This window comes from Mastigoproctus giganteus, chromosome 11 (assembly GCF_048544385.1).
Source record: "Mastigoproctus giganteus isolate SK-2022 chromosome 11, ASM4854438v1, whole genome shotgun sequence".
Lineage (NCBI taxonomy): Eukaryota > Metazoa > Arthropoda > Arachnida > Uropygi > Thelyphonidae > Mastigoproctus > Mastigoproctus giganteus.
The window spans coordinates 95,271,008-95,282,163 of NC_143585.1; the positions used below are offsets into that span (position 1 = coordinate 95,271,008).

Here is an 11,156-nt window from a genome sequence, read left to right on the forward strand (position 1 = left end):
CTACTGCAAGAACCACTGGCAGAACATTACTCGCGCAGGGTAATCTGCTGGTGACAAGGCCTGTACCGGTTGCAGATGGGAAGGATACAGTTGGTGTTCTCGCAACACTCTCCAAACAGTCGAACGTTGAACAGCCAGTTGCATTGCTATTCTGCGTGTGCTGATTCCAGGAGTGGCATGCACAACATCCTCCTCCACTTCAGGAGTCGTAGATCTTAGTCGTCCTCTGTCGGCAGTACGAGGTGTAAAGGTCCCATGTTCACAAAGGCGGCGATGGATACCTTCAAACGTTTGCTGTCTGGACATCTTTGTTCTGGGAACCTGTCGTGGTACAAACGACGAGCCTCCAGAGCATTGTCGTCCGCCAAACCGTACACAAAGTGCATATCCGCTTGCTCCTGATTTGAGTACATGGTCGGAATGGAAAACCACCAGATTCTGTCAGTACCTTGTGATGAAGGAAATCACCTGCGGGAGATAAGACATTCCGGTTAATAACTCGGGAACCAAGCATTTCCGGAACTATGTTGACATAAAATATTTTTATTGTCTACATATGAGGAACGCATTCCTGAAGTTATGCGATGTATTTTTGAGACACCCTGTAGATTGTTGTTTTTATATTTTGGCACAAAGGTCTATTGAGCCATATTGTGCTTGTTCATGATTTACTTATCACTAATTTCAAGTTATTATGGTCAGATGCTGTTATACAAATTTATGCGTGTCAAATACTTAACCAGTTCCCAGAAATTTGCATCATTGCCAAGAATAGCTAATAGATGTGTAAAATATGTGTGGCCAATTCGCAGTCTGGCAAGCATTGCTGCTTCTCTGCGACTTTTTCTGAAGCTGGAGTCTCATATTTGTGGATTAGGCTTTATTTCTTTTAGTTTATTGTTGGTTTCATTTTTCCACATTTGTGCCAATTCGTCTTCACTTGTTCTGGTAACAATTGGCCTAAAATCAGTGTATGGAACTATCATTGTTTTGTTTGGTTGTTCGATGCTGACTTTGCTGAATTATGTACTTTGCCATTGCCTTCTATTCCGGAGTGTCCTGGGATCCAGCATAGAGTTATTTCAGAGTATTACTTTTTTTGATAGAGGTTGATTAGAAAGCCTTTCTTGTAGGATGGTTGGTTGGTTGGTTATTAGAAGTTTAATGGCGCATCAGCATCTAAGGCTATCATGCGCCAAGTCTAAGGTAATAAAATATAAATATGTAAAAATATAAAATAGCGTATCTAGTTAATATATTATGCACAGAAATATGGCATAAAACATTTACAATATGTTAAATATTTGGGCAACCTAAATAAAACTATGTAGATTAATCAGTTGTAAAAATCTAAAGACATCTGACACATTGTCATCGTCTGATAAAATCTGCCTGAGTGTATAGGGCTCAGACAGATGGTTAAAACACGAACGGCGTTCATTACTAAAATATGTACATTCGACTAAAATATGACGGATAGTTAAAATTGCTTTACAATGCCTACACACAGGACAATCATCAGCCCTCAGCAAATACGAATGCGTCAGGTGAGAATGTCCTATGCGTAGCCTAGCAAGAATTACTTCCTCCCGTCGGACCCTGCGCTGACTAGAATGCCAAAGCATTATTTCAGGCTTAATTTCATTCAGCTTGTTGGTAGGGCACCCATTCCAAGATTCTTGCCAACGCGCGCATAATTTTTTGTAGATCAGTTGCTTGCAGTCTGTATAGGGGACTGACAAGCGGATGCGACTTTGTGGCGTTGCTGATTTTGCTGCTGCATCAGCTAAGTCATTGCCTCTGATACCAACATGGCTAGGGATCCAACAAAAGCGAATATCGAAATTTAACTCTAAAAGGGAGTGTAATAGTTGCTGCACCCGACATAACACTGGGTGAGTGCTTTTTACATTGGATAAGGCCTGTAATACGCTTAGAGAGTCCATATATAGCATGCACTTTTGGTAGTGGTGGGTTTTTATATGATCCAAGGCCAGTTCTACTGCGTGTAGCTCTGCAGTGTATATGCTACATTCACTTGGAATACGACTACAGATTGTTTTACTTGGAAAGACACAAGCAGATCCCACAAACTCTTCAGATTTCGAGCCATCTGTATATACCGGCAAGAAATCAGAGTGTTCGGCAAGGTGTGTTGCAAAGAGTTGCCGATATATACATGGCGATGTGTTAGCTTTCAGCCAACTCCTAAAACTGAAGTCACAAGACGGAGATCGTATATTCCAAGGGGGAAGATCTTGCTTGACTGACGTTGATATATTGTCCAACGTGAAGCCAATATCATGAACCAGCTCTTGAATCCTGATACCAAAAGGCCGACTGGCAGTTTTACGCGTATTATATAGATTTTCCCACCGTGGCATATAAATAGATGTCCACGTGGGATGGTCAGGCAGGGATTTTATTTTTATAGCATATTGTAGCGACAATTGCTGACGTCGAAGCATCAATGGTGGTTCATTGGCTTCAACGTATAGACTTTGGACAGGCGAAGTACGGAAAGCCCCTGTGGCAATCCGAATGGCTTTATGGTGGATTGGGTCAAGCCACCGGAGTACAGAAATTCTAGCAGAAGAGTAAGCTTGGGAACCATAGTCAAGTTTAGAGCGAACAAGTGCTCGGTATAAACGCAATAATGTGCTTCTATCTGCTCCCCAAAAGTTGGAGGAGATAGCACTGAGCATGTTCAAACCCCTCATGCATTTTGCTCTAAGCTGACGAATATGGTGTAGGAATGTCAGTTTTTTATCAAAGATAAGTCCCAAAAATTTTGTTTCTGCTACCACAGGAATTGGATTTTGTCCAAGTCTAAGTTCCGGGTCAGGATGTAGATTCCGTTTGCGGCAGAAATGCACGCAAACGGTCTTTTGGGCAGAAAACTTAAACCCATTAGTTAAAGCCCAGGAACTAAGGTGATTGACTGCTTGTTGCAATTGTCGTTCAATAACTCTCATGCTACAGGAATAACAAAAAATACTAAAATCATCAACATACAAGGCACAATTTACTGATGGAGGAAGCTGTTTTGTAATGGAGTTAACTTTGACTGCAAACAGCGTAACACTGAGGACAGAGCCTTGGGGAACTCCTTCCTCTTGACAAAAAAGGCGGGACACACTGGATTTAACACGAACCTGGAAGAGTCGTTTAGATAAAAAATTCCTTATAAAAACAGGGAGGTGGCCTCTCAAACCAAAAGAATAGAGGTCTTTTAAAATACCATACCTCCAGGTTGTGTCATAAGCTTTTTCCATGTCAAAGAAGACTGATACCAAGTGTTCACGCTTTAAAAAAGCATCGCGAATCGCTGTTTCCAGTCGGATTAAATGGTCCAAAGTGGAGCGATTCCTTCGGAAGCCGCACTGAATCTTGTTCAAATGGTTGTTTGCCTCGAGGTAATATATGAGGCGGGCATTCACCATTTTTTCCAAAATCTTACATAGGCAACTGGTCAGTGCAATTGGACGATAGTTGCTGGGAATTTTGGGGTCTTTTCCTGGCTTTGGGAAAGCGAGAACGGTTGCTCTACGCCACGAAACAGGAAATTGATCCTCCAAATAAATTCGGTTGTAGAGATGTAGCAACAGCTCTAGAGAGTGAGATGAAAGATGTTTTATCATCTCATACTGAATTTCATCTGGCCCTGCGGCACTCACTTTCGAGGTAGCAAGTGCAATGGTTAATTCCACTTCACTAAAAGGCAGGTTATAAGTTTCAGCTTTGCTTGAAGGGAAGTTAAGTTTTTGTTTCTCCGCTTTCTTCTTTAACACTAGAAACTCAGCAGAGTATGAAGTTTCAGCAGATATAGTGGAGAATACCTCTCCTAGAGCGTTGGCAATAGCAGTTGGGTCTGCTAATGTACAACCATTATGTTGTAACATAGATGAAGGAGCTGATTTGTATTTACCCTTCATCTTCCGAATTTTATCCCAGACAACTTTGGTACTGGTCATCTGGTTAATTGAAGATGTAAACTTGACCCAGCATTCCTTTTGGCTCTGTCGGCGTATAAATCGTGCTTTAGCACGGGCACGTTTAAAAGCTATAAGATTTGCGGTGGTGGGGTAACGTCGGAATTTTCCCCATGACCGATTTTGTAACTTTCTTGCTTCTTTACAATCTTGGTTCCACCATGGCTTTGGAAAGCGTGGAAATCGGGAGGATGTTTTTGGGATTGCAGTTGCCGCTGCGTGGATAATACACTCTGTGATATACTTCACTGCTTCATCAATTGATTCTTGCTGAATTTGTACAGGATCAAATTCAGTGAGTAGTGAAAATTTACTCCAATCTGCTTCATCATACTTCCAGCGTGGAATTCTAAATGGATGACAAGGTTGTCCATTCACAATGGTAGATATTACGGGGAAATGGTCGCTTCCATAAGGATTCTGTTCCACTTCCCAGGAAAGCAAAGGTAGCAGAGAAGGCGAACAGATGGAAAGATCGATGGCAGAGAAAGTACGGGTAGGCATATGGAAATAGGTGTTTATTCCCATATTTAGTAACGACAGGCCGTTATTGTCGAGAAAAAATTCAACAATACGACCTCGTTCATTAGTTTCTGCACTACCCCACAGGGTACTATGTCCATTAAAGTCTCCAAGAAGGCAAAAAGGAGAGGGCAGTTGCGTAATAAGATCGTCGAGATCTACCTGGGAAATGTGTGTCCCAGGAGGCAAATATATAGAACATATTGTAAGTAAAGACCCTATTGCTAAACGAATGGCTACTGCTTCTAAGTTAGTGTTCAATTGAACTTGTGAGAAAGGGGTATGGTTGCCCACGAGGATTGCGACTCCTCCATGGGCCGGGCCATCCCCGTTTCTGTCTTTACGAACAGCAGTAAAATTTCGCAATATGGGGTCATCATTTGGCTTTAGGTACGTTTCCTGCAAGCAAAAGCAAACAGGTTCATATTTGCGCATTAGCATTTTGACATCCTCCATATTTCGTTGGAATCCACGACAATTCCATTGCAGTAGTTTAGCCATTATTACTTGGAATTAGTGGGACCGTTGACTGGCTTCCGAAGTGATGCGGGTTTAGATTGACCCGCTTTGGGTTTTATTCTGCCTTTGGGAAATTGAGGGCGCCCAATATCCATTTCTTCCTCCGGATGAAGATCTAGAATAGATTCTTCCACACTTTCAGCTTCTTCATTTACCTCCATTTCCTCCTGTACCTCACTAATAACAGGTGGGGTTTTTGTTTGAGGTGATTTTCCTTTAGGTGCTACTTCCTTAGTTGGTATTGAAATGGGAGTAGCGACTGCTTTATCTTGCTGTGCTTGTGTCAACAAGTATCTAGCTTGGGGTGCAAAAGAATCACATGGCGATATTGATATATCAGTTTGCGTCGAAATTGAAACCTTCCTCAAGACTGCTTGTGCATAAGATTTTCCAGTGTTTGCTGGTGTTAACTGTTTCTTTGCTTCCATATATGGTATGTTCTGTTCCGTCTTGATTTTTTGAATTTGTTTTTCGTCTTTCCATCTTTGGCATGCTCTTGAATATGCAGGGTGTTCACCGCCACAATTCAAGCATACTGGTTTCGAGGCAGAACATTCCTTTGTGTCATGTTCTTTTGCTCCACAGCGGGCACAAGCAGGAGATCCACGACATGACATCTGAGAGTGGCCATATTTTTGGCATTTGAAACATCGCAACGGGTTTGGAATGTATAGCCTTACAGGACAGTTCAGATAACCAGCCTTGATGGAAGTAGGCGGTTTAGGTGTATTAAATGTAAGGATAAGAACCCTAGTTGGGACTAATTTTCCCTCCTTACGCATAAATATCCTCTTAACGGCTGTTACACCTTGATCTCTCAGTTCGGTGCATATCTCCTCTTCAGATGTTTCAAGGAGATCCCACTCGGCAATTACGCCACGCGATGTATTCAATGTCCTGTGTGGTGATGTCTTAATTGGAATGCCCCCAAGAGATGTTGCTTGGAGAAGCAATTCTGAATGTCGCACTGAAGACGTTTCTACTAAAAGGTCACCCGATCTAAGTCGTTTTACCGACTTCGGGGACCCTGCCAGCCCTTCGAGACCCTTCTGAATGAAGAAGGGCGACATTTTACCTATTTCCTTTTCACCGGTAGAATGTATGATAAGGAATCGAGGTACAGGAGGTGGTGCAGCTTCTGTTCGGTGTTTCTTTTTTGATGACACATTATCTTCATCAATTTCAGGTAGGGACCTCGTAGAGGCCCCAGAGGGGTTTGAAAGATTTAAATTACTCATAAGAGTAAAGAGAAAATGTCTGATGCCTAAGTACCTCACCCACCACCGAGCCCAACAAGGGGACGCCCACTCGTGAACTAGCAGGTACTGCGTACACGAATGGGACGCCGAGTTCGCTTAGAGCACCATACCCACGTTACCAATAAGTCTTTATCCCGTCCCAGGACCATAGGGAGGGAGACTTATTGGAACCCAGTTGACCCTAGCAGTATAGAACCACCCGCCGATTGATCCCAGTCGAGCCGGTCCGGGACCACCCGTCTCGTCGAAGCAGGGGCCAAAGTGGTGTATTAAGGCTGGGCCCCTCAACCACCAGGATCCCCCTTTCCGCTTCCACGGGTCGCGGCGCACGGCTGCACACGCCGGATTCCAATGTTGTAACCCTGGAACCAAGGTATGGGCGTTGGATCCCAGTGATGCTAATCTGGAAAACCAGCAGCATCACTGGGAGGTCCCCTCACCACGTACAGGTGCCCACGTCGAGGGGTTCTTGTAGGATGGGACAATAAGAATGTTTACCCTGTTTGGCTGAGATAGCACTGAGCGAATCACAGAAAGTGATTACTGCTCACATATTTCACTTAATGCAAGCTGGATGGCATATAATTCTGCAGAAAGTATGCTGTACTCAAGTGGAAGGGATTTTGAAATTACATGCGAAAGGAATTCAGTTGCTGCACCTACATATGAGTGGGACTTAGAACCATCCATCATTCTCGGAATGCACCCCAAGTAAGATGTCATAAAAATTAAATGGAGTGAAATTATAAGGCTGCTGATAGTACTGAAATCAATGTATTGCTAGCTTGATTAGCCGCTGATTGTTTATAAGATTAAAAGTAGGCCCTCGTGGGTAGCACAGTTGGCAGAATCGCCGTCCTCCCCACACTTGGTGGAAAAGACCTGAGCTCGAGTCCCGTCCATGACGTGAGGAATTTTTATGGGCCTTTTTCACAACGTGGCTGAATTAGTAGGTCTCAGGCGAGGGTATCATGATTTTTCTCCCGAAAACTCGGGTTTTTGGTCAGACAAACAGGAAATCGACCACAGAACACACGCAATTTATGGGCTGGAAAGACAGAGCAATATGGTATTAGTCGCTAACGCTCCCACTACAACAACAACATTAAAAGTAATGATTGGACCCAAGTAACTGGTGAAATATTTACAGGGATGGATCGATACATGCTTTTGCGTTCCTGTGGATAGTCGTTTTTTTCATTGGTGTAGCAACTACAGTTGGAACAAACAAGAACTTCTCAATGAGTGGTTTGAGAATGCCCACATTTCTGATGTTCGTAGCAGCGGCTGGATTCAAAAGTTTAGGGACCCTGTTTTTACACAGTTTGGTAAGAACGGTGTGGTACAGGTACAGAGTATTTTCTGATCAGTATTCGTTTTGCTTGATAAGCGTTCGACTTCATAGTTCTTGGAAAATTGTTATAGATGGTAGCTTTGGAAAAATGAATGGGGAATGACCTAGACAAGAACTATGCAGAAGATTGAAAGCTTCAGAACAACTTCAACATGTTTGGTATTTTTTTTGACGAGTAGATCTCTCGTACTAGAATATCTTGATCAGCTTTGGTAAGCCAGCAGCATGTTCTACGCGTAGGACTTTTTGAAACAGAAAAGGTGAGCGTTTGCTCATTTGGGGATCGATAATGAAAGGAACAATGGACAGTCTTGTTTACGGGGCTAATTTTAATCCCTTCGGATTAGAAGTATCACGCTCGCGGTTGTGTAAGTTAGTGTAAGATTAATTTGAAGGTGGGTTGGTTGCTGTCGTACCGTTTTAGGCACTTCAGCGACTTAGGCCATATTGCACTGCATATAACTGTGTGTAAATTGCACGTGTTCTGTGGTCGATTTGCTATTTGCTGGGAATTTGCTGTCCTTGCCTGAGGCTCACTAACAGCCACATTGTGCAAAAATTAAGCGCGTTAGTTAAAAAAAAATAAATAAAATAAGGAGATAGGCAAGTTCCTTTCTAAAAGTTTGCTGAGTACTTGTAGAAAATTATCGTTATGTAATATAAAAAAAATAAAAAAATAAAAAAAAAGCCAAAAGCACTGAAACTGGAACAAACTAAATATTACGTTTCAAAGAATCACTAAATCGTTCGATACTCGCTGAATGAAAAGTAATTATTGGTATATAAACATCTATACTCTATTGAATAGAGCGTATCCTCCTGGTACTTTCTAGCCACAATGGACGCAAACAGGTTTTCATTTCATATAAATGTGGCAATTCCACCACAATATTGCTTTCACTGTCGATTTTTGTTTACAAATGATCAACATGTGCATTTTTGCTTCTTTGTAATTTGTGTGTGTGTGTGGATGCGTGTAAGAGAGAGAGAGAGAATGCACACGCACTTACAATTTTACCGTGCTTATTTGTTAATATCAGGGGTGTGAATGATAAATGGAAAACTATAGGTGCTAAATCCTTATTTTTTTCTTTTCTTCTTCAGGGAATGCTCACCCTTTAAGGAGAAGTGTCATGACACGGCAGACGTCCTTCTATCCTTGAAACACGCAATGGTGCATCCTGGACCTCCTCACATCACAGCTCAGACGACTCCTACTGCTCAACAGATGACCGGCCAGCTCTCTCCTATCAGCTCCCTCACCTACCCCCATTACAACCAGAGTATGGGGGTTGGGGTGGGGTTTGCTGGAGGAATTTGTCCGCAGTCAGCTCAAGGTCTTGCTTCAGGCGTTGGAACTACCTCTAACCTCGGGGCCACGCCTCTCGCTTACTCCACCTACCCTCAGATGCCGGTGAACACCAATGCAGGGGGTCAACCAGGGATCTACTATTCCAGCGAACTCGCTCCGACTACTCATCAGGGTTCCCAGTGTATCAACAGCACCGTTCAGCCTCACGCACAAAGTGCGGGAGCAGCGGGAACTATCTTTCCCGCATCCATGAGTGTGAACTTGTCCATGAATATGACCATGGGACTTCCCGCATTCAGTGATCAGTTCGGGGGAGCCACAGTCGCCGTCTCACAGCCACAAGTTCAATGGGCGGGTTCTGCACCTAATCCTACCCACCACACAACAACCGCAACAGTTCCTGTTCAGGCGTATGGACAACCTGTGCAGGTAACCTACAATTCTCCTTCTCCGAACTATAATCCAAGTGGGACTTACACATTTACAGCGGAATTCCGACCTGCCGAAACTATGACCTTATCCCCGCTAGACAGGGAGTTTGGATACTCCCAAAACCCGAAATCAGTATCGGCAACATTACACTCTTGCAAGCAGATGGATCCATTACTGACCTTGAAGACCAAATCCCGTTCCATCCCGACGCCACGTTTGTCCTGTTTCCCCTGTCAGAGCCAAGATGCCTCTCCTCAAGGTGGCACGATCGCCAAGGTGAACCTCTGTCGGATCTGCGGTAAGACGTACGCCAGACCGAGTACTCTGAAGACACACATGCGCACACACTCTGGGGAGCGGCCTTATCGCTGCAGCACGTGCAGCAAGTCCTTCTCTCAAGCGGCCAATCTTACAGCACACATCCGAACTCACAGCGGAGAGAAACCGTTCCGTTGTCCCGTCTGCGATCGTCGCTTCTCCCAGAGCTCTTCCGTGACGACTCACATGCGTACTCACTCAGGCGAGAGGCCGTACCGCTGTTGCATGTGCAAGAAGGCGTTCTCCGACAGTTCCACTCTCACAAAACACCACCGGATCCACAGCGGCGAAAAGCCGTATCAGTGTACCCTGTGTCTACTGCGCTTTTCTCAGTCAGGAAACCTGAACAGGCATATGAGGGTGCACGCGAATGCCGCGTGAGAAGATGCTATAATCTTGTGTTTGAACATTTTTGGAATGACCATTAAAATTTTATCACTCACTTCTTCCATTGCTCTTTGAACTTTTGTGACATATCTGTCACTTTTACCTAACTCCAATCCCATCATGGATTGCTTCCTGTCGCCTACATCAGCCCACAATCCGCTACTCTGCATCTTTCTTCATTGCAGAAGCTAGTCATGACTTTTCATTGTCCAAATTCCGTGGACTGTTCCTCCGCTCCCACCAAATCTCCGGGTGGCCGATCAAAATGCCTATAAGAACCGCTTCACAATGTGAACGATTTACAATACAACGTAAGTCTTTTGTCAGTGGGTTTTTACAGGTCTTCTGACTCGGGAACCCGACTCTCTGACTTCCACTTACGCTGATGGGAACACAACCGATGATAAACTTTTGGAGAAGAACACCAAGAGGGAAATATCTAGTCATTGTGTGTTGTTTTTTCATGATGATAGGAGACCAAGTGTCTCGGAATCCTATTATGTGAAATTCAATGTCATAAAAAATTGCCTAAATTGTAAGAGATAATTTATTTTAATATTTAAGTTAAAAATAAAATATTTAAAAGCACGAAGTCAGTATTTTAAACAATTACCTGAACCCTGGTGGAAGAGAACAAATTCAGCTGCATATGCGTGTGGTTACTACTGTTTCTGGATTTGTCGACTTATTTCTGATAAGAAAACTATCGAATTTATTGCTTGAAATGAGGGAATTCAATTTAGCGAAAACAATGAATGGTTACTGTTACAATGCATGTATGGTCCTATATTGACACAGGATAGAGTCAAACAGCCAAATTAATATTTGGGGTTACTCGAGTTTCCATGGGTGTTTGAATGTGCATGTTAACCACCAAAGCAACTAAGGCGTCAATATATCGTGTCTTTAAATTTGCGTATGTTCTGTGTTCGCCTTGCTTGTTTGGCGGATGAAAAACCCGGGAGGAAAATCTTCCCTTTAATTCAAAAAAACTATCATTGTGCTCTTCACAATGGTGTCATATTCACTCGTCCATTTTGTGTCGCTTGCAAATTCACTGA

General features: G+C 43.3%; 2 protein-coding genes across 2 annotated transcripts; one reads left to right on the forward strand and one right to left on the reverse strand.

The window, feature by feature from the left end:
- Nucleotides 1-3,144: 3,144 nt before the first annotated feature.
- On the reverse strand, nt 3,145-6,103 carry LOC150078273 (uncharacterized). Its single transcript, XM_090384520.1, has 3 exons — nt 5,812-6,103; nt 3,461-4,063; nt 3,145-3,155 (listed from the first exon to the last, which is right to left on the reverse strand). The coding sequence occupies exons 1-3, from the start codon at nt 6,101-6,103 to the stop codon at nt 3,145-3,147; spliced, it is 906 nt and encodes a 301-aa protein (XP_090240646.1).
- A 1,832-nt stretch (nt 6,104-7,935) lies between these two features.
- On the forward strand, nt 7,936-10,089 carry LOC150078274 (uncharacterized). The gene is made up of 2 exons (XM_090384521.1): nt 7,936-8,024; nt 8,751-10,089. The coding sequence occupies exons 1-2, from the start codon at nt 7,936-7,938 to the stop codon at nt 10,087-10,089; spliced, it is 1,428 nt and encodes a 475-aa protein (XP_090240647.1).
- The last annotated feature ends 1,067 nt before the right edge of the window (nt 10,090-11,156 follow it).